Source organism: Lissotriton vulgaris, chromosome 10 (assembly GCF_964263255.1).
Source record: "Lissotriton vulgaris chromosome 10, aLisVul1.2, whole genome shotgun sequence".
Classification (NCBI taxonomy): Eukaryota; Metazoa; Chordata; class Amphibia; order Caudata; family Salamandridae; genus Lissotriton; species Lissotriton vulgaris.
Window position 1 is genome coordinate 855,064,056 of NC_141698.1, and position 23,464 is coordinate 855,087,519.

The window sequence follows — 23,464 nt, forward strand, 5'->3', positions numbered from 1 at the left end:
CCTTTCTATTGGAATTGATCTAGTGAGTTTGCCACCTGGGCCCCACCTTACCTTTGCGAAATGGTTGTGATGTAATCTTATTAGTTGAACTAAGAGGTGGGCCGGTAGACCCTGGCTATCAAGTGCTTTCCACAACAAATGCCTGGGGATGAGATCAAATGCGGCTTTTAGATCGACGAATGCCACATACAGATGGCCTTTTTTTAAATTAACATATTTCCAACAGATACAGCAAAACCTGAATACTTGGTCTATTGTACTAATTTTAGATCTAAAACCCGCCTGGAATTTAGTAAGAACCTCTTTTTCGTCAATCCAGACGTTAATTCGATTTAAAATGTGCCTGGCATAAACTTTTTGTAAAACATCTATTAAACTGATTGGGCGATAGTTCGCCGGATCGCTCCTGTTGCCCTTTTTAAAAATACAAATGATTTCTGCCCCCCTCCACGTGTCCGGTATATCGGCTCCTGCAGCTATAAAATTACACAAATAATTAAGATACGGCCCCAGATGCCCATATCATGCTTATATAAGTTGCCGGGAACCGTGTCTAAGCCTGGAGCTTTACCAATTTTAACAGAGTTGATAGCCGTAATTGTTTCTTGGAGGCTAAATTCTAAAATACCTTCGCACGAATTAGCTAATATCAGATCATCTCCCCTGGTAATAGTCTCTGGGGCTGCATATAACTTTGTGAAGTGGTCTATCCATGTCATTTCATCCAAATAGACTTCTCTGGAACCCATTTCTTTCCTATTTCCATTAGCAACTATTTTCCAAAATGCCATGGGATCCCTACTTTTTGCTGCATCCAGCATATCTGACCAGATTGCTTCGTCCCAGACTGTTTTAGCATTGTCTAATACCCTCTTATAGCGGTGTCGTGCTTCCTTAACCTTAGAACTATTTTTCTTGCTTTTGATGACATTAATTAATTCAGTTTTTGCATAACGACATGCTTTATCATACCATGGTTTCCCCATTGGCTTTTGATTTCCTTTCTCTGTATTTACTTTAATTTTCTTAGTTAGTAGGGGAACAATTTCCTTAAAAAAAAACCCTTGTGTGAATCTAAAAATGTATCTCCTTCAATTACCATTTCAGGGATTGTGTAAATACCAAAGGTCCTTGCAAAAATGGCATAAATATTTGCCAATTTTACATCATTATCCAATGTATATGCACATTTGACTGCACAACGATTATTACTCATTATTACATTGTCAGTGCACGCCAATGGGACAATATCACAATCCAATGGACTAGGTATTAATTCACCCTTTAGGGTTAATTCAAGTGGCCGATGGTCACTCTCTACTCTAAACTTGACCCTAAGGTCAATCGCATATTGCCATAAATCAAAAGATAATAGTAGATAATCTGTTTTACTTTGAGTGCTATTTCTGAAAAATGTGGGGACCATCGGTATGTCCGAGGGGAGACGACCATTGCATGATCTTAAGCCATAGGTCATCATTAAACTCATTATTTGTAATGCTAATGTTGTACATGGAACATATTTTAAACTAGATAGTACAGGAATCTCATTTGCCAAATCTTCATCTTCGTAAATAGCCTCTAGCCCCTTTATAGGCTCATAGTTACAATTAAAATGTCCTCCTATAATTAAACCTATACCCAATTCCACTCTACTTAAAATGGAATCCAATTGATCGAATGTAACTGACTCATTTGAGACCAATCCTGGCCGGTTATAAATGTTATATATATGGAGTACCCTGTTATCGTTAGTCACTATTTTTATACCTAGTATAAATGGGGAGTCCGTCTCTATTCTTTTAATACTTCCCTTGAGGGTAACTTTTGTCCAAATGGCTAAGCCACTAGACTGCATTCCTCTCTTTGACGGGACTGCTGCTAAAAAGAAACTCTTATAACCTATTCTATGCACAATCTCAGTAGCCCACGTTTCCTGTAATAGGCAAATATCGCCATTTTCAATGAATTCGTTCCACCCCGGATCCCTGGTATTCTTCCTCAATCCCGCAATATTCCAGAAATTATTTTTAGACCAGGGCTAGCGTTTTGGTTGCAACATATTAGGGATTTTTCACCAGAGTTTAAAACCATGATACTTGAAGGGAATGCCTCATCACAATTATTATCCCCACTTTCGTTTCTCCTTCCTAAACTTCCTAAAGTCACAATAAGCCCTGGATCTAACCTTTCTTCTTCCTTAGTTGGGCTATTCAGTACAGTAAGTTGATGTAGTCAATCCACTGCTTCCAGCGGAGATAGCTCTTGGAATCTATTGGGAATTACAACGTCATTCAAGATATTAGGTGTTTTTGCCGCTCTATTGTGGTGGATTTTATAAAAAATACCCTAATGGGAGTGCGTAATGTTAGTATTGCTTATGGGTGTTTCTTTGTGAGCTCTCAATAAAGAACGTACTACGTGGGGATGTCTAAAATTTACAACTTTGCAGTCTCCCTGTCTATCTTTCGGGGAGTTCCCCACCCAGCCTACCCTACGCACCATTAATATCTCATTTACCTTATACATACTGAATTTTTTGTGTTTGGATAACCAATCCGTAACCTTGTTCTTTAAGTCGTTCCAGGATTTTTTTCTGGTCCCGTTTTAAAACAGGAACACCTGCTAGTACTAAAACATATGGACATGCAGCAGGCGGGAGATCCAAACTATCTGTATTAGGAATCAGATCTGTCCCTTTGGGGCTATATTGTATTTCCCTGTAATGATTGTGCACTGGTCCTGTTTTTACATTATCGAGAGCAGAGGAAGCCCTCTTGCCTTGCAGGGGTAGACCATTAGATTATTTGATATTTCTTAGGCAAACTCTATCTGGACTGCTTCAACCCACTTTCAGAGAGTGTTCGATATTCCTTCAGTTTCAGTGGGGTCTCTACACTTTTTTAATGATATTTTCAAAGTGGTTATTAAAATTTCCCCTTCTGTAATTATGCCTCTCCCATCACCTATACTTTTTCCTAGGTGAAGTACTGCTGCATTTAATTGGGCAATTTCAGTATTCAAGTCCCTTAATTTAGCATCCATTGTACTACTTATTTGGTTGTGAACAGAAGTTAGGGTTGTTTTAATAATATCTGCCACAACTTGTTCAAGACCTTCTATTATCTCTTTGTCCCGTCCTAAACCATTGTATTCAATGTTGTCGGTTTGTATTCCTATTGATCTGGATCTGTAACTTATAACTTCAATTTCCTTCACCTGCGAATAACAAACCCCCTCTTTCCCTCCTGTTTTCCTTTTCTTTTGGCAAGATTTCTTCCCCCTCACTGATTTTTCGATTTGGTCCTCATTATTCGGTACCATTAATCCCATTACCTTTTGTCCTCGTAGTCGACTCGAGATTCCAGGGCTTGCCCTTGGGTTCTCATCGACTAGTCCAGTTAAAGAACTAGAATGGGCCAATGGAATGCTATCATTCTCTTGCCGATCAACTAAACTGATTGTCGGGCTCGTGGTTATCAGTGGGAGCTGTTCCCTAATTGCCGCATACGTGGGAAGTTTGGAGGGATCTAGCGATAATCTTCTCTGAGCTATTTAAATTTCACGTGACAAAACATGTTCAGCTCTTGTGATGAAATCATCTAGAGTCCCGGCTGTTCCCTTCCTTTTGCTCATAGTCAAATTATACATAAATCAAATATAACACTGGCCCAAACACTAAGGAAGATGAACAGTACAACCAGAGAAATAAACACAAGGTCAATGTTGTCCGAGAATGCAGGGGATACGAGGTAATTTCTCCAATAAGTTTTGTGACATTAACAGTACCTTCTCTCAAGTTGCCGCCAAGAGAGTGGGCCCAGCCCGGCCTCCTCTGGCCTCTGACGGCCTAGGACGGTCCCGCCCTTGTCCTGGGCTTCTCCCGTCGTGTCCCGCGCGCGATCCCGCGACATTGGGGGTGAGCGCGATTTAAAGCGCCTCCGAGCGCAGGAATGATGTGGGCGGCTTCCGCCGCTAGGGAGCCTGAGAAGCGTAGTCTTCCCCCCAGCCGCCGCAGGAGTTTGGAGCGCGGCGGCGGAAGGACAGGAGGGCAGGTAGGACGACCAGCGTCTGTAGTGAGGAACCAGCAGGTGAGAAAGGCCCCCAACAGTTTTTTTTATTAAAAACAGAGCTTTGGACTATACCATTTCCCGCTGAAAGGCAATATTTCTCTCCATGTGTTCCCATACCGGTTGTGTCACGTAGTTTGGTGCTTACTTTCCCTCCATGTTAAAGAACAGTAATGTTTCAGCACCCAGGCTAATGAGCTGCATAGCTAAATACATATAAGGTCCCAAAAGCAAGACCGATTGCATTGCAAATGCTTGTTTGGCTGTTTGTGGGCTTGTTTTATGGGCTGGATTGTTCTGTTGAGGGTTCTCATATTACCAGAAGCATTGTCTGGAGCATACACAAATGCATGCAGCCTTTCATAACCTGCAAAACACTATAAACAGCTTGTCGTTATAAGTTCAAAACTGCCATGTTTCGCTAATGGGGGCATTTTTCATATGGTGCCCGGGGTTGCCTCTCCTTAGTATCCGTCTACCACTGCGAGGTCGCTTTCAGTTTATGCTCATCCATATTTACCTTCCGAATCAAAGTACAGTCGTTGTCACGTTGGTACGTACGTACGTTACTTTTTATGAGCCCAAACTAGGGCCGAGTCCTGACGTTAAGTTAGATGTTGCCTGGGCTCGGCATAGAATAGCCGCCATGCGGCTCGCCTTCTAGAGATGGCTGCAGCTTAAGAACAGTGTAGACTGTAAAGAAGGGCACCGCCAGAAAGGTGAACAGGGCAAAGGAACAAAGTGCAAACTCAGTTTTCATTTTAATGAGTGTACAGCCGTAAATACGTATACTAACTATAGATAAAGCTTTATCAAAGAACCGCTGGCTTTTCCCATCACATACTGTACATAATTGAATCTTGACTTATATTTAGCTTAAATGTTTTTATGATTCAAACTTTGGTTTAGATGCCTATGCCCAGCAGGGCCCACTGGCAATCCTGTCACTCCCAGAAGGCTTCAGGCTAGGTAGCTGCTTTCAGAGTTGAATGGGAAGCTGAGACCCAATCATGACAGGCCCCCTGCTAGTGGCAGCCTCCTGCACACTAGGGCTGCTTTGAACATTTTTGCCAGTGCTCATTTTGGTTTCCAGTACAGCCCAGATCCCCAGCTATTTCAGGGCCTAGATATAAAGTGATTAACTTATCTCCATTCTTGGTTTAAATTCATTTTATAAACATTCCATTTGGGACAGTTTCTTTCCACAGGCAATACTTGAGCCCTACCCATTGTGGGTCGGAAATTAACTCTATTCGGGATAAAACTCTCCATATTTAAAAGCGTTTATGTGTTGAAACATTTAATGTTAATAGTATGAGTGTGAGTACACCGAGTAAGGCACTTTCATCTTTATTTCTTCCACACTGATTATATTGAGTTAATATTTCGGGGCAACAGTATATGCTTTAATGACCCGTACTAATAAGTAAAGCACCACCGAAGAACAAGATTATTTAATGAAATAAATCAAAACTGCAACAACTTCTGTGGGCGAGGCTTTGATACATTTGATATGCTTGTTCTCCCCCAGTAGTAGCCCAGATAAGCTACAAAGACGACAACATAAAAGGCTAACCACAGGAATTACTCGTGGTTAAGAAGCATCATACCAAGCAGTTCTTCACAATGTGTTTTTTATCTCATTCTTCCTGTCTAAATGAAAGGGCACCGCTCCGGCATGAGTCGTGAGCTCCCTATAACAAGACTCCCACCTTGCAACTCACCATTAAGGCACAAAAAGCCAGAAACATGTGTGGCTGCTCGTGCTCGCATCCAGAATAGCACGGTCAAGCTATTCGGGCTCAACTGCTCTTATGGGGGCAGTGTCCAGACTTGATTTTCCTGTGGTCAGACCCCTTCTGTGAGGACAAAGACAAACTAAGCAGTGATGTTATGGAATTCAGGCAGATGGATTCATTGTGGTCCAAGGGCATTGGCTTGAGCATTTCTTTCAGTTTTGTTACTGTTTCTGTGAGTCGCCCTAAGGGTTATGACCACACTTGAGTGCCATGCATGATGAACCTAAGAACTAAGACTGTACCTCACAGATGAGGCTGAATGTTAGGAAAACATGTCTGAGCAGGATTGCTTTGCAAGTGCAGGGGAGTTGCGCCCTAGCAATTATGACTGGACTGCTATTCAGGAGCAAGCAAGGCTCTGTGTGTGACTTCTTGGTCGGTGGAATGTGTAGGGTAATGACGCTCCTGGGAAATACACAGTGAGTATATAGTAGTGTACAATTATGATTGCGGTGCATAAGGGTGGGGAGAGCCACCCTCCGCCGTAATGTGTGGATAACCCCTGATAAACCAAAACAACAGTCCATTGCACACGTCAACAGTATATATTATGTATCATTGACAATAATAAAAAACACTCCTGTTCCTCAATCAAGACACTTATAAAGCGCACTACAAACCCATAAGGGTCTCAAGGCGCTTGGGGGAGGGGGGTGTTCCTGCTACTAATCGAAGAGCCAGGTCTTGAAGAGTCTTCTGAAGGCCAGTAGGTCTTGGGTCTTCCATAGGTTGGTGGGTAGGGTGTTCCTTGTCTTGGTGGCGAGGTGGGAGAAGGATCTGTCGCCGGCGGTCGTTCTTCGGATGCGAGGGACTGTGGCGAGCGGAGCAAGCGGGTGGGGGTGTAGAAGCTGTCTGTTGAGGTATGCTGGGCCGGTGTTGTGGAGAACTTTGTGCGTGTGGAGAAGAACCTTGAAGGTTACCCTCTTGTTAATCGGGAGCCAGTGCAGGTCTCTCAGTTGGGGTGTGATGTGGCTGCGGCGGGGAATGTCGAGGATCAAGCGTGCTGAGGCGTTCTGGATGCGTTGCAGCCGTCTCAAGAGCTTGGCAGACGTTCCTGCGTAGAGGGCGTTTCTGTGGTCCAGCCTGCTGGTGACGAGGGCCTGGGTGACTGTTTTTCTCGTTTTGGAGTGGGTCCACTTGAAGACCCTGCGGAGCATTCGGAGGGTGTTGAAGCAGGATGAGGAGAAGGCATTTACCTGCTTAGTCATGGAGAGGGTGTCGTCGAGGATGACCCCTAGGTTACGTGCATGGTCGGTGGGTGTCGGTGCTGTTCCCAGTTTTGTCTGCCGCCAGGAGTCTTTCCAGGCTGAGGGGGTGGGGCCGTGGATGAGGACCTCCATCTTGTCTGAGTTCAGCTTCAGTCGGCCGCTCTTCATCCATTCGGCGGCGTCCTTCATTCCTTCGTGGAGGTTAGTTTTGGTGGTGTGAGGGTCTTTAGTGAGGGAGATGATCAGCTTGGTGTCGGCGTAGGAGATGATGTTGAGGTCGTGCTGTCGGGCGACGTGAGTGAGGGGTGCAATGTAGATGCTTAACAGCGTCATCATGAGGGATGAGCCCTGGGGTATGCCGCAGATGATCTCGGTGGCCTTGGAGCGGAAGGGGGGAGGCGGAAGTTCGGAGTTCTGCCTGAGAGGAAACAGTCACTTCAGTTTAACCTTGAGATCCTTAGCCAACACTTGTTTTGTCGCGCTTAATTGTTGTTCTCAGCAACTTCTTCAGGGCTCTAATCTCTTTGTATGGATCCTCAGTTCTGTTTGTATTTCCGACCCGGAATGGGTTCTAGTACTCCAGTGATATATGCACAGTAAAGGACAACAGTGATTACTGTGTCCAAGATTTAGTGTATTCCAGAATTCTTTTCTTGAGTGTGGATCTTGTGAGTATAAGTCATAAATCCAGCAGGAAGAATGACAACGTGGTATAGAAAAAACACTCTTTGGGGCTGAGTCCCTCTTGCCAGCAATCAAGTCTTTGCTGGCGTAAATGCAAACCCTCTGTTCAGTAGCAAGGTATGCCTTGTTTGAGGAACTATATATGGAAGTTCGCCAGCCAATTTGTTTTATCCTTAACTGGATGGACAACTGAAAGTTTGAATCAATGTGTTGAATGTTGTTTGAAATATCAAGCCTTGGCACAAGAGTAGGATTGAAATGGACCACTTCTGCAACTTGAGACATCAAAACATAGGCCACTCCCAGTAATGCCCCAGCCTGTCGCCTGGTATGAAAGCAAATAATTACTGCAACCCTACTTTGTGATGAAATAGCAGGTTAGTGCATTTTCTGCATCTTTTAAACTTTGATCAGACAAGGTGCAAACGCTTGCCAATCTGAGAATGTTGCCTTTAGCTCAAGCATGTTACTGTGGCATCGTAAATCTGAATATCCCACAAAGTGTTTATTGAGACGCACCTGCAGGGTGCCCTAGAATTAAACTTGGAGGAGTCTGGGACTCAACCTATAACAAAGCAACTGGGGACATAATGCTTACTTTGATCATTGATAATTCTTGATGTCACTTGTATTATGTGGATATCATTATTATTTGACTTGATTTTCTGGCATATGAGGAATGGAAGTAGCTAAATGCCTTAATGTTCATTTACATTTCATTGCTAACTTGAAGTCCTGGATGCACTGTTCCAATAATAGAAGTATGACTGAAGCACTATCAAGCAATGCAGAGAACAGAAAGAAACATGTTAGGATAGTACTTGAACTTGACCGCATGTTATCAATACGTGAAACTCTATTTGTTTTTTTGTATTTTAGATTGCTGCTGTTACAACATTGCCATTTGATGTGGTGAAAACACGAAGACAAATTGAAGTTGGAGAACATGATGTCTTCTGTAGTAAGTGAACCTTTGTGGTGAAACATGTTGAAACAAAACATCCATTACACACACAACCACTGTTATTTCCATTAAAAGAATGATGTCTGCAAAGCTCCGATACAACTTCTCCTCTCCTCCACACTTTGTAATCATAGCCCAGAACTATCCAGGCCAAAGTCATTATTTTGATTATAGAAGAGGGCAACATTTCTCACCTTTTTGCTATAAATCTCTCTCAAACTTTCTTTCAGTAGATGCCTAAAGTCCCTTAGTGGTTTTTTTGGTCACCACGCCACCCCAGTTTAGAGCCAGCCATATAGAAGTCTTGACCCAGCTCCCCATGGGGTGCACGGTGAGCACATAAAGAATGGATTTAGGCCCAGGTCTCTGTACTGGGGTTGAGTTTTTAACATTGTTCAGTATTCCAGCCATCAATTGTTTTAATAGCATTTGTCACCCCAAGTGGGACGGATATGTCCAGACGTGGGTCTCGTGCATGCCGTGCCACTTGATTCAGAAAGGGAAACCGGTCCTAGGATGCTTTTTTCCGGTCAAGGGAGGAACTGGCCTGGCAGTTTGGGCTGGACTATTCCCATGCGGAGCAGGGTCAAGACTGATTTGCATAAGACTATTTTCTCGTGTTTTATATTTTCTGCAGCATGTTCAACTTTTATATTTCCTACAACAGTCCCCCCACTAGTTGCTATTTCAACTACTTCATTTAGACCTTGGTCTGTACTTCGCACCAGGTGATAGAAGTTGCCCAGGATATCTACTACTTGTGTTTGTGTCCTAACTGATAACATCCCTCCCGTCTTGGCGCCTATTCTCCTACAACACACTAGAATTAATTGTACCACACAATATATTAGTAATAAGATCACAATTGTTGGTATCAAAGCCCCTAACAGTCCTGACATCTAGAATTGCAGTGATAGAACCCTGCCACTGATCCAACTATCTGGGGCACCTCCTTCATCTACAATTTTGTTTTGTAGATTATGCAGTGGGTGTATTGCCTCTGACAAAGTTCCATTATCTGCATCATTTGCTGGAATAGACTTGCAGCAAGCAGTCCCTATTTTCTTGCCTACCCCTACTTGTATGTCTGTCATAAAGTCGAGTAGGTATCTGATAGACATCTGGCCTCATATTCCTTACCTTAGAATTATTCCCAGGCGCCAGAATGGATCCAGACATTTTTCTACATCAGTGCCTCTGCACGTCAGTAGAGGGCATTTAGCATCTCCGTAACAATGTCATCCACCATAGTCCACATAAACCCTCCTCTGATGCACGGACGTCATTTTCTTCCTTTCTGCTTGGATCCAGAGAGCGGTACCTCTGGCTATTTTGGCCTATCACCACGAACAGTGTGCTTTTTCGAAGGATCTTCGAGGTCTACGATGTCGACCCACACCACCATCTTATCTGCATGTGGACCCACACCACCATCCTATCTGCATGTGGTGTCTAGGCACACACCCTAACTTCAAGCAATGTGGCTCATGTCTTCATCTTCAGTCGTATACGTTGCAGGAGCGCCACATGACGCTGTTGGCGACACAATGGTCGACGGCCTCCTTTTTCCCCGAGGACTGCTTGCGGTCCAGCTCCCGAAGTCCTTTGTCCTCGCAGTTGCCTGGTAAGTCATGTCGTTGGTAGTCGGCGCTGCAGCCTTGCCCAAATGTACTGCGTATACGCGGTGTCCCTGATTAGCCTCCTGTTCCTTTGATTTCATTGTCGGAGCCAGAATCTGGGCCGCACTGTTGGTATTTTCCAGGGCTTGGTGACTCTCGCTCAAATGAGGGAATATTAGCTCTCCCCCATACCATTTTTGGCTCAATCTCCCTCTGGTGCGCTTCTAGGCCCCAGGTAGGTTGGTGAGGCCTCGACTGTCTCCTAACCGGCTGGTTCTCCCTCGGTGTCATCTAGGCCCTCTGAATCCATGATTGACTCCGTCTCAGTTCCGGCACACAGTCCTTTGGGGTTCCTACGTGTGACGCCTATGTTGGATCCGCTGGTGTCGACTTCGGCGTTGCCGGCACCAATCGCCCCTTCTTTGTCTCCCTCCTCGACTACGAGTTGTCGGCTTCTCAGCGCTGATCAACACCTGGAAGGGCGACAGTGGATGAGTCCTTTTTGCGCTACCTTCCTCCACTTTCAGAGGAGCCCCCTGCTACTTCTTCCTTGACACACCAGTATTTTGGTGATGTGGGTGATCACATGATTAACCCTTCTTCGGCGTTTTATTGGGTTTCTGCCCTTGGTGAAGCTAGTGGCCTATATTCTTCCCCATCCTCGAGCCTGTTCTCGCTTCGGAGGCTAGCACAGCTTTTGCACAAGTCAACATAGTTCTGCAGATTCCTGCTGTGGAAGTGGCCATTGATTTCCTTCTTGGGGTGCTCAAACAGGTCCAAGTGAGTTCTGAACCTAAGTTCCCTTTGGTGAAACCCTCTTTGATATTCTGTTGGGCACTTATACTAAACCCGTTTCAAGGGCCTCAGATGACCGAATTATAGCTCATAGGCACCTTCCTGCCCCTGGAGACTCCCTCAGTCTTGCTCCTTCTCCACTCCGTCCTGAATGACTCCCAGGGCGCTCTTTCTCAGCTAATTCAGGATGGCCATCAAACGGCTATATTACTGATTCATTGTGGGATGGATACTACAGATTCTGTCGGCCTGGCCATGGATCTTTCCGTGGCTCTTCGCCAGCATACCTGGCTATGTCCCTCTGGCTTTTTTTAGGCTGTTCAGTGTGCTGTGGTGGACATGCCTTTCGATGGTCAATATCTGCTTGGCTCTCAAGCTGACTCCGCTTTATGCCATTTCTGGGATAGTCAAAGTGGAGCAATATCTTAATATCTGATTGCCATACCGTAATCTTCTTTCCCCTTACTCAGTCAGGCTGGTAATAGTCTCCTGTATTCCCTTCTGAGTGGACTGTTATAGGTCTGTGCCAGTTGGCTTCTTTAGATTTGTATCTCCACATACTGTCGATGTGGTGTCCTGCCCCAGCAGGTATTTTCTTTCTGCATTTTACCCTGTCGATGACAGGTTGTAGTACCTGGTTGTTCTCAGGGATGTGTCTACCTTTATAACTCTATTGGTGTCTATGCCAGTGGCTGCACAGTGTTACTTGCTGGGACACAGGGGTTCTTCTGTCCCTCTCCCCCATTTATTGAGTATTTTCTCACACTTGCCAAAGGGTGCTTTTCTTCCACTCTGTTGGTGCCCTTCTTTGCTAGTAGATGCAAGGACATTGGCATGGTACTTGGCCTACAGTTCTTTGTCTGTACCTTTCTCTTTTCAGACGTTTGCTGTTCTGCCCATTAGAAAAATCACAAAAATGTTATTAGACCTGCTGGTGTTGGGACTTAAATCATCTACTCAACCTATTTGAAAAACTAGTTTCAAATGATGTGATCGTGAGCCAATAATTTAATTCATTGAGCGCCATTTTCTTCATTATCACACCTTCAAATGTGCAAGTTCATCATGTCTGCTGTACAAAAAACTCCTTTGTTTGATTTAATAGACTACACTTTCTTTCCATATATAATACAAATCTAGCCACATATAGGATACACATGACCCCTGACTTGCCTCTTAGTTCATTAACATTTTCAACAGGGCAGGGGCAGCAATGTTTCTCCAATCATGTTTAAAAGCTATCACTTTTAATAAATACATACCTAAAGCATGAAGTGTTAGCACACTGTCATTTGAAATCAGCAGATTTAACATTGAAATGGCCTCAAACGTTCATTCCCACTGAAATGCAGCTTTACTGATAAAACTATACAGTGTACAAACAATAATGTTTGGAAATAGAGTTTCTGCAAATATGTGTCATTTTCACATCACCAAGTAAGGTGTTCTGTTCTGTTTTGCTTCCATTTAACTCTTTGTTTGCATCACCTTTTTAATTTACAGGCTATTTATTTAAATGCTATGTGTTAGAGAAAAATAACTGACATCTTGAGACCGCTCACTTGACAACATTTAAGATGGTAGTTTTAGCTTAGTTCAGTTCTTAAGATGCAACACTTTGCGTCAATGTACCTTACGATGCGTTGCGCTTCCACAACAAGTAATGTTGCAGTGAGGGAAATGCGGCAAGGTTCAGGTGCAAAGAAATAGACGTGATATCTTCCAGATGCTTGAGAAACAGTGAGCAACCCAAAATACCCTTGAGGGCTTGGGTGATTAAGTGAAAGGGTAAAAGTGCCGTCAAGGGAGTGTGTTTGAATGACAATTAGAGGTTTGAACTGACTTAATAGGATGAGTAAATGATCCTTTTGTGAAATTAATTCATCAGAAATTGAATAATTAATAATATATAGTCATTGATCAAAATCACATACACAAAACATGAATAACAAACACAAAGGTGTATTGAAAAAAGAATTGATCAAATAGTAAAAAGGTCGATAATTTGATATACAGATAAAGTTAATTCAAAAATAATTTATCTGCAGGTATATAAAAGATACATTGACAAGTGACTCAACAGAACCTAAATACACCTATCCAAAATCAATATAGATATGAATGGAACAGAAGGTAGATGAGGTGGAGGGCGACGTTTCGGTCTCCTAAATACAACTTTTCGAGACCATCTTCAGGACAGTTGTCAATTGTGAACTGTATAAAAGACCAATGTAATCTCAATTAGACTGCCGCTTATGTTTGATTGTCTCAAATGTAAGCCTTTCGTGTGGAAGAGAGTGAATCTGTGCTGCTCCTATCACTTCATGTTAGATAACTTTCAGATAGATATCCGTAGCGTTTATCATCAGCGGTCACGAGAGTTGAACGAATTTTAAAGGAGAATCTGGCCACAACCACAGAGTCAGTTGAGGTTGTGAAGGGTTTTAGATGAAGGATACAATTACTCTAATGTCTCCATTCACATCAATAACGGCAATACGGGAAGCGAGCAATACCTAATTTTTAAAAGTGGTATTTTCAAACACAGAATGTTAACCCAACTTCACTAAAAGATGTATTTTATCATTCTGAGTTCAGGCATACTAAACTGTAACTTCTACCATGTTCCCTGAGTCATTTAGGATTATAAAATGTAATAATTCTAACAGCCCATTCTGGCCTATGGATAACAGATAGACTTGCAATAGTGAAAAACGAAAATGGCTGTAATTCACTATTAGGACATGCCACAAAACACCAGGACATGTCATACCTTATACTTACAATGCACCCTGCCCTTGGGCATACTATAGGGGTGACTGATATGAAGAAAAGGAAAGGTTTAGGGACTGGCAAGTGGGTGCACTTGCCCAGTAAGTGTGACAGTACCAGACTGGACACAGGATCTGCAATGGCAGACCTTGGACACATTTTACAAGGCTGCTTCTGTGGGTGGCACAACCAGTACTGCAAGCCCACCAGCAGCATTTGGATTTACACACCCTGTGCACACTCAGTGCACTGTACTAGGGTCTGACATGTAAACCAAATAGCCAAACATGGAACCATTGATTAATACATCCATTTACAATAGGGAGCACTTGCACTGTGGTACTGGACAGCAGTGGCACAGTGCCCAAAGCATCTAACACCCGCAGAAATAGATGAGGCAACAGCAAAAAATGGAAGGGAGAACCATGTCAATGGTGCCAGGTCTAACACTGGTCTTCCTGTTTCCTAGGCCGTAAGCACTCCCTCACCACTTGTCATTTTCTTCTTTACACTGGCTCTGTGGTTGGACTTTGATTTTGTGGCATTTTTCCAGTCCTCCACTGTGTTTTTTATTTCTCTATTCTAGCGCCATTGATTCTCCCTTGCAGTTCTCTTTTCAATTCCCTCTTGACTGCCTAATCGTACCGTTCTGTCATTAGTGCTGTTCTGTCTGCTGCAATGGTTTTCTGGGGTGTGTACTACCATCCCACCGTCTCCCTTTAGACAGGGCCATGTGGCTGGTTTTCATTTAGGCTTTGTCTCGCCTTCGGTCCATAGCCCCTGTTATTGTCATTGTATGTATCCTTCTTGGGCACCTATTAATGTATGGTTTTTTAAAAACATATTTTTAATAGTTTAATATACATGCAATGTATATATTCACACAGATATTCGTTCTAGCATAGTGTTGAATGGAAGTGAAGAGAATAGTGTATAACAACATGTGTTCCCAACATTCAATCATAACATCTTTAGTGCAAACTCCCCCCAATCCCCCCTCCCTTTCTGCCGATCATAGCACTATTAGTGTATATGATTATGTATATATGAGTGTATATATATATATATATATATATATATATATATATATATATATATATATATATATCTTTTTATGTGTGTTTTATACCTTCCTTTCTTGGGATTATATGCTGGATAGTCCCGGGGAGCCTTCTCTCTTTCAAAGTGTTTCCTCTGCCTAACGTGGTTTATGGCCATGATTGTTACTATTGCTTGCCATGCTTTATCAGCTATTGGGTGGAGGCCTCTGCCTTGCCTACTTACATTAGAGTAATCAAGCAAGGCTTGGGTCCGTAACTCCCCAGACTGGACCACCCAAATATTGAAATCACAAACAAGGTGCCTATGGAGGTTCTTCAATAGTACTCGAAAATAAACCTTGGACCATTAATTCTAAAGTTTGTAAGATTTATTCCGCATAGTTTTGATATTTCAAACAGACATTCAGAAATCAATTGGACATGTCTTTTAAAAGGAACACCACATAAGTAAATCACACAATTCCAAATCATTTGACTGCATGATTTAGAACAATTTCTTGTGAAAGAATATACAACACATACATAGTGCAAAACTTCTTTGTGAAAAAAAATATATACAACAAACCAATGGTCACAAGACAAATAACAATAAATTATGTATGCCAGCCTGAAATTATACCAGTCCTGCATTCACACTGACCACTGAACACCAGGCGGACAATTACTCATTTAAGGACACATGTCTACTGTCCTGCCTGTGAGAGGATGGAGATACATCTCCTACTGGAGGGTGTTGTCAACATTGGAAAGGGAAAATAATAGTTATTCAATTCCCTCGTGCACACCCTATCAACAGTCCCCAATGCTCAGAAGCCAACGCGTTTCCAACCCCAAACCGTTCTTGGATTCTCTTCAGGACTTGGACTTGGTTTTTGGGCTCTTAATTGTTAATTGTAGTGTGGATTTAATCACCAGGAACTTGTGCCCAATATCTGTGCTTCAATTCTTTATTGTGATTGAAGCTTAAAGTATTTGGGCATGTGGAAACTCTGGGTAGTTACTGAAGCTGAATTCGATCTGAGTGTCATCCGTTTATGAGCCGGCATTCAGCCCATAGGAGCAAATCATGGCAACCAGGATCTTCATATAAATGGAAGGAGGTTCAGAACATGGCGTGGTCTTGCAGAACTCCATCATGGCAGGTGGAAAACAGAGAGAGCAGAGGCCTACTCTCAGTTCGGTTCTCCTACTTAGACACAAGTGGAACCAGTTTAGTAACTAATGCCTGACACCTGTCGCATTTGATTGATGTGGATATTGGGAGCAATTGTACTGAATATGGCTGATGGATCTAATAATATCAGGGTACGCGATTGGTGGGTGTTCCCCTATAGCCTGGGTGGAGGCTGCTAAAAAGAGTCTGGCTCTTGCATCCAACAAGGTCACGCCAAAATACAATGCTACACATGCACTGAGCCCTTTATAAACCACTGGCCCCCGAAAACACGATCAATGAGAGTAAGGCTTTTATATACCGGTCTGAATGAGGATTTTTGACAAAAAGACAAAGACAGAGCTATGTTTAGCAATAACTCCGAATAGAATGTTCGAGAAATAACCAAAACAAATAGTAAAGGGTACACAGGAAAGGACGCCTGGCACACCCGTGAATGAGTAATCGGGGTTCGAAAAGCTCTCACTGGTCAAAAACGAGCAGGATTGTTAGGAAGTGCCTTCTTGAGATGTGTGAAACCCTCCATGTGGTCTCTTTCTTTCCTCCGTTGTTTCATTGGTGTAAAATCTTGCAAGAAAGATAGCCAATAAACAAACAATTGGTGAATACACCCGTGGATTTTAAGAAGGGCTGCCAGGGTCATGTATGACTTAGGTGAGGAAATGTACCACTAGAACAGAAGAGGCCGAGGCCTGCGGGATACTGTAGGTAGTGCACGTTTGAATTCATAGAGGCAAGCATCATCTATCGGCTGACCGACGCAAAGCAGGGAGATCAGAGTGCAGAGTGCAGCACGACCTGTTCTTAGACAGTGGCATTAGTTTAATACGTGGCCTAATGCTGCACTCCTCTCCAGACTGTAAAGTGCTCCGTTTGCAGGCAGCTTTGTCCAGGCGCTGTTTGTTTGGAGTCTGAGCTTCAAACTCTGACTCAAGAGATGCTTGATTGATTGATTGATTTATTTATTTGTTGATTAATTAAAACCATTACAACAAAGGACAGAAATAAATACAAACACAACACATTACCTAATTGAATATTCCAGGATACAATGCATAAAGTTGACCACAATCAATTAACTTTTTCCAGTTCGGGGTAATTTAAAATTATTATTTCATTTTTAAACAGTCTATAGGGCTTGGCATTTTTCAGGGATAAAGTGCACGTATGTCATTCGATAAAAATAATAAACATGATAAATGGAACATTATCTAAAAAGTAGTACTCTAAAAACAAACAATTAGTACATTAAAAAGAGCCATAGAAATAATTCATCACCACCTTAAAATCAGCAACATCCTCATTTCACAGCTGTAACAAATTTAACATATACTTTGGGTGTCAACAGTACATAATTTCATTTCCACTGTAAGCATAAATTTTACAAATTGGTGTATTATATGGACGTTGTCAAGAGATGCGTTTTCCTACTACTTTTTTCTTATATTAATTTGTTCCATGTAATAGCGTTTCCTTATTCCTACCCTAATATATCCTCTGGAACCCATTTACAGTTTTTATTTTTTACTTTGTTCTTCCCATTTTCTTTCGGAGGGGTGGGCGAATCAAGGTACATACATTGCATGTCCAAGCAGTGCAGAAGCTGAGGCAGTGGCCCTCCACGGGGTATTTTGGACGTGCCGGTTCGCCACACCCAGACCACTCCCTTCAATCACCGCCATCATGACCGCCTAACAACACTTCACAGGGACATAGGCCCAGTACTGCGATTTCTTGTGAAATATCAGTGCAATCTGGCAGTTGTATTCTTGATTTATCCGTACTACCAAAACATGACAATCATGATTTCTGGAAGGAAAGAACAGGAATAAAGAAAGTAGTGCCAGCGTGACCTTAGCCTTCAGATCCTTTCCTTTTGTCACCCCAGTTTTGTGTCTTGTGTACAGTAGCCCTCTGCATCTTCAGAGCTTACAAAGTGTGTTGTGTACCCCCACGTCCAATGGAGTGCCCCATATAGTTCCTAATTAAGGGGCAGGTGCCTACAATGAACCAACCATTAGTATGATAGGTGTGTCCTGTTTATATGATAAACATTTCATGGTTCATTTAATAATACTCCTTTTCAATGTGTTCTGGTTCAGAACTGGCTTGAGAGCACCACTGTCGCAATAACACCCAAAAAAGAGCTTTCAGGAGTACTACCGAGAGGTATTGTCACTATACCCATATGTTACTTGCCCAGTGTACAGATTTTGATTGGACACTTTCGTGCTTCCTTTGAAAAAGAGTGCCCGTATTGCAATTTTTGCCTTGTGCGGCAGCTTCTGCTCAACACACCAGTACTGAGTTAGTTATAGTGACAAGTCTTTGATCAAGGCTATAGGCTTGATCTGTTTGTTATGAAAATGTACAACAAAGACAATACGTCTCTCTTATTTATTGTGAAAAGCATGTGCAAAGACAATAGGCCTTTAAGAGTGGATTGTAGTTACATTGTGTTGATGCTTGTAGGCAGTTATTTTGTTACAGCAAATCTCACTAAATAGGCAATGGTTTTGGTTATTCCTTGTGCTAATTCCAAGACATAGAAGGTTTGCACTTTGAGAATCCTTTTTATGCAATTTTAGGAAGGGTTTTATATTGTTTTTGCCTATGTACTTTTCTAACTACTGAGAGAGGGTCTTTGCACCACCCAAAGAATGATTCTCCAGTGTACTTTGGTTGGGTAACTGTTGTATGCTTCTGCTGAAGGAACGTGCTTTTCTTGCACTATTGCCTTGTGGGAAAGCATATGCTTAGCAGCAGGACTGATTTTTTTGTGGTGACAAGCCATTGGTCAAGGCCACAGGCCTTATCTGTTATTATGAAAACTAATAACAAAGGCAGTTGTTATTGTAAAAATCGTATGTGAAAGCCACTAGGCCATTAAGGGTGGCTTGTCACGACACGGTTTAAGCTTGTATACAGGTGTCGTGCTTACAGATTACAATTATAGAAAAGGAGTTTGGTGTTGGATATCCTGTGTGACAATTCCTAGGGGTAGGAGATATGCAATTTGGAAATCCTCATTATAAATTGTTTTATCCAATTGTAATTTTGTACATAATAATACATTCATGACTATATACCAATAGTTGCCTTGTGGAAAACATATGCAGAATACAATTGACCTAAATCGGTAATGGTGACAAGCCAGTGATAAAGATTCTAACCTGAATTGTTGATTAGAAAATGTTATGCCAAATGCTATTATTCTAATCTGTTATGTGAGATGCTATTGGTATAATTTCTTTATTATGAACATTTACAACCAACAAAGAATGCCTGACTTATTTTTTGTGAAAATATTATTATTATTATTAAAAATATTTATACAGTGCACTATCACCATCGGTTTCTTGGCGCTCTTGATAAAGATTGCGGTGATCCAGGAAAAGGGGGATTAATCATAAGCCGCTTGAAAAAGCAGAGTTTTTAAGAGAGTACGAAAGCTATCGTACTTAGGACAAAGACGAAGAGAGAGGGGTAGGGAGTTCCAGGTGGCGGGAGCCAGGACAGAGAAGCTCAGGCCACCGTGCCTTTTTCTTTTAAATCTGGGGACCTCAAGGAGATTCAAAGATGCTGAGCGCAGAGCTCTGGCAGGAATATGACGGGACAAGGCTGATGAAATAAACTTAGGGGCCGCGTCCTCAAGGGCCCTAAAGGTGGTACAAGCCAGTTTGAAGATACACCGTTTTGAGACAGGGAGCCAATGCAGACTGCGGAGTAAGGGGGTGACGTGCTGGTGTTTGGGCTGGCAGAAAATCAAGCGGGCAGCTTGGTTCTGCACCAACTGAAGTCAATGAAGGTGACATGCTGGAATTCCTGCGTACAAGATGTTGGCGTAGTCAAGCCTGGAGGTGATGAGAGCAATGACTACCTGGGTCAGGGCTTCTTTGTTAAGAAACCTACTAATCTTGCGGATTCGCCTGAGATGGAAAAAGCAGGCAGAAGTTACCGCGTTGATGTGGGGTCTCAAAGAAAGATCTTGGGAGATGGTCACCCCCAGGCTTTTGACTGAGCTCACAGGAATGGGTGCCTTCCCCAGAGATGTAGGCCAAAAGGAGGCATTCCATGGGTGATTGGGGCCACCCACCAAGACGAGCTCAGTCTTGGTGGGGTTTAACTTTAAGTGGCTGTGGTACATCCACTCAGCTATGGTTAGCATAGTAGACTGGAAGTTAGTGCAGGACGGGGGGAGGGAATCGACAGGGAAAATTAACTGCAGATCATCGGCATAATTGTAAATTGTGACCGGGGAGTTGCGGAGTGTGGCTAACAGCGGTTGGAGGTATAAATTAAAAAGAAGAGGGGATAGTGCCGAGCCTTGTGGGACTCCACAGTGAAGGAGAGTGTAGGGCGCAGAGAAGGTGGAGAGGTGAACGGACTGTGAGCGTTGGTGGAGGAAGGATTTAAGCCAGTCAAGGGCCACTCCTTGGATACCGGCGTTGGAGACACGGTCGATCAAGATGGTGTGATCGACCGTGTCGAACGCCGCAGAGAGATCCAATAGGACAAGGGCTTGAGCGATGTTCTTGTCAGCTCCTTTCCTGAGGGTGTCCATGACTGCCACTATGACCGCCTCGGTGGAATGGAGGGGTCTAAATCCAGCTTGTTGAGGATCCAAAAACAAAGATTGTTCTATGAAAGAGCTCAGGCAGCGGGTCACGTAAGTTTCCAGAATCTTGCCTAAGTAGGGGAGGAGGGAAATAGGTCTGTAATTACTGAGTATGGTAGGGTCTGCATTGGGTTTCTTAAGAATTGGTAAAACGGCAGCTTGCTTGAAAGAAGATGGGACCACTCCGGTAGCAAGAGAGTTGTTGAGTAATGCTAGCGGGGGGCCCGGGCAAGCAAGAAAGGCTCCTTTGAGAACCTGAGGGGGGCAGCAGTCATTAGGGGATCCCGAACTGACTTTGTGAAGAAGTGATAAACTCTTGTAGAGAGATCGGTGGGAATTTGGTCAAGGTGCTAGTGTTTTGGGGAGGTAGAGGAGGAGGCGTAGGAGATGCAGGGGTAGGGATGTTATGTTTTATGGTTGTTATTTTTTCTATGAAATAGGAATTGAGTGAGAGTTGCATAGAGCTTGTGTCGGCTGAGGTTGGGGGGTGACTCGGTCTGGAAGGGAGAGCTCATTTACGATTGAAAAGATGTCTTTTGTTTTATTATTCGAATTCAGAATTTTTTGTGAGAAGTAAGCTGTCTTAGCTTCCAGAATAGATTTTTTATAAGTTTTTAAGGACTCAGTGTATATGAGTTTAAGTTGGGGGACGTAATGGCGACGCCAGCGGCGCTCTGTTTGCCGCAGGGCGAGTTTGTCTGCTTTAAGTTGGTCCGTGTACCAGCGTTGAGCATCATGGGGGCGCATTGTTTTGATTGTTTTCAAGGGGGCAGCTTTATCGCTAGCCAGGCATAACCATTCATTGAGTTTCTCAGCCTGATTCTCTACTGAGGATAGCGGCAATGGTGCTGAGGATGCCAGTGAGGCGTAGAAGTCAGGAAGATTAGCCCTTTTCCAATTGCGGGCCATCTTGTTCTTATTGCGAATGGAAGGACACGAGGTGTGAAGATGAAGGTGAAAGGAGATGAAATGGTGGTCGGACCAAGAGCATGGGAAGACTGGGGGGGTGAGATGTCGAGATTGGATGTCCAGACTTGGTCTAGAGTGTGACCTTTCAGATGGGTAGGGGAGTGAATATGTTGTGAAAGGTTCATGCCTTTGAGAAGTTCAGTAAATTCCACTGATAAGTGGCTTTCATGGACATCCGCTGGCCAATAATTGAAATCGCCGATTACAATGATATTGGCATGGTTGATCGTCAGTTGAGCGATAGCGTCGCTGAAGAGTTTGGGGAAGAGAGGCATAGGATCAGGGGGTCTATATACAATAACACAGGCAAAAGATGATTTAGGGGAAGTGAATTGTAACGCCAGGTGTTCTGTTTTAGGAATAGGGGCCATCGTGATCTCCGAGAAGGTATGGATAGAGCGAATGATAGCCGCCACTCCGCCACCGGTCTTTCCAGCAGGCCGGTTGGCGTGCATGATATAATATCCCGTAGGGATAGCAGCAAGAATATCGGGGGCAGAATCTTCGGTAATCCATGTTTCTGCTAAGAGAAGGATATCAACAGAGCTTTGGTGCAATAGTTGAAAAATTTCAAGCTGGTGTCGAATGAGGGAGCGGGTGTTGAGATAATAGATCAATAAAGAGGTGGTGAGCTGAGGAGCAGGGGGGGTGGGGTCGTGAGGATCGACCGTTGGTGGGAGGTCAGAAGGGACGAGAATGCCACATGTCAGGGCCGCATTGGCGGCTCGGGCGGGAATGGGGCCAGCGTGATTGAAACACTTTAGGTCGGCAGGGGTATAAGAAATTGAAACGGCATTACGACGGGGCCCTGGGCCTGGTCGGCCGCGGACGGGCGCAGACGGGCTTGACTTGTGCGCGACTTCGGCGCGAAGTCGGCGCACCCGCTGCGCTCGTCCGCTGCGCGTCCTCCATACCGCCATAAAATACTGAAGGGGAGGGAGCACTAGCCCGCTAACCTGCAAGGATGCAGTGCAGGGCGGAAGTGATGACACTGCCAGGAAGTGCGGTGCCTCGACCTGACCCTCCGCACAAACGGCACAAGCCGGGGCGGAACGGGGCCACGAGGGGGTTAAGAGGCAGGTGAGAGTGCCCTTGAGTGTCTCATGAACAATATGCAATGTGAGCAAAATAAATTGTTACCGTGCTTTTAAAATCAGCAGAAAGTTGCAACAGAGGAAATCACATTACCGTTTTAAAAATGATAAGACCAGCGTGCTGGTAAATCAGCAACGCGTTATTAAAAGAATTACAATTTTCCAGCAAGAACACAGCAAAGCCTACATGCGCAGCCTAGATCGCCGCGTTTTATCAATGAGGCAAAGCTGTAGGCAGTTTTTTAAATAGGCGGAAGGCTCGGCAGCACTAGCCCGCTAACCTGCAAGGATGCAGTGCAGGGCGGAAGTGATGACACTGCCAGGAAGTGCGGTGCCTCGACCTGACCCTCCGCACAAACGGCACAAGCCGGGGCGGAACGGGGCCACAAGGGGGTTAAGAGGCAGGTGAGAGTGCCCTTGAGTGTCTCATGAACAATATGCAATGTGAGCAAAATAAATTGTTACCGTGCTTTTAAAATCAGCAGAAAGTTGCAACAGAGGAAATCACATTACCGTTTTAAAAATGATAAGACCAGCGTGCTGGTAAATCAGCAACGCGTTATTAAAAGAATTACAATTTTCCAGCAAGAACACAGCAAAGCCTACATGCGCAGCCTAGATCGCCGCGTTTTATCAA

At 43.6% G+C, this 23,464-nt stretch overlaps 1 protein-coding gene across 1 annotated transcript in view; it reads left to right on the forward strand.

The window, feature by feature from the left end:
- Positions 1–23,464, forward strand: part of SLC25A40 (solute carrier family 25 member 40) — a 419,344-nt gene that overhangs the window by 294,162 nt on the left and 101,718 nt on the right. The window contains exon 9 of the mRNA XM_086941797.1: positions 8,641–8,722. Within this exon, the coding sequence (XP_086797923.1) occupies positions 8,641–8,722 (82 nt within the window). The remainder of the gene's footprint in view (positions 1–8,640; positions 8,723–23,464) is intronic.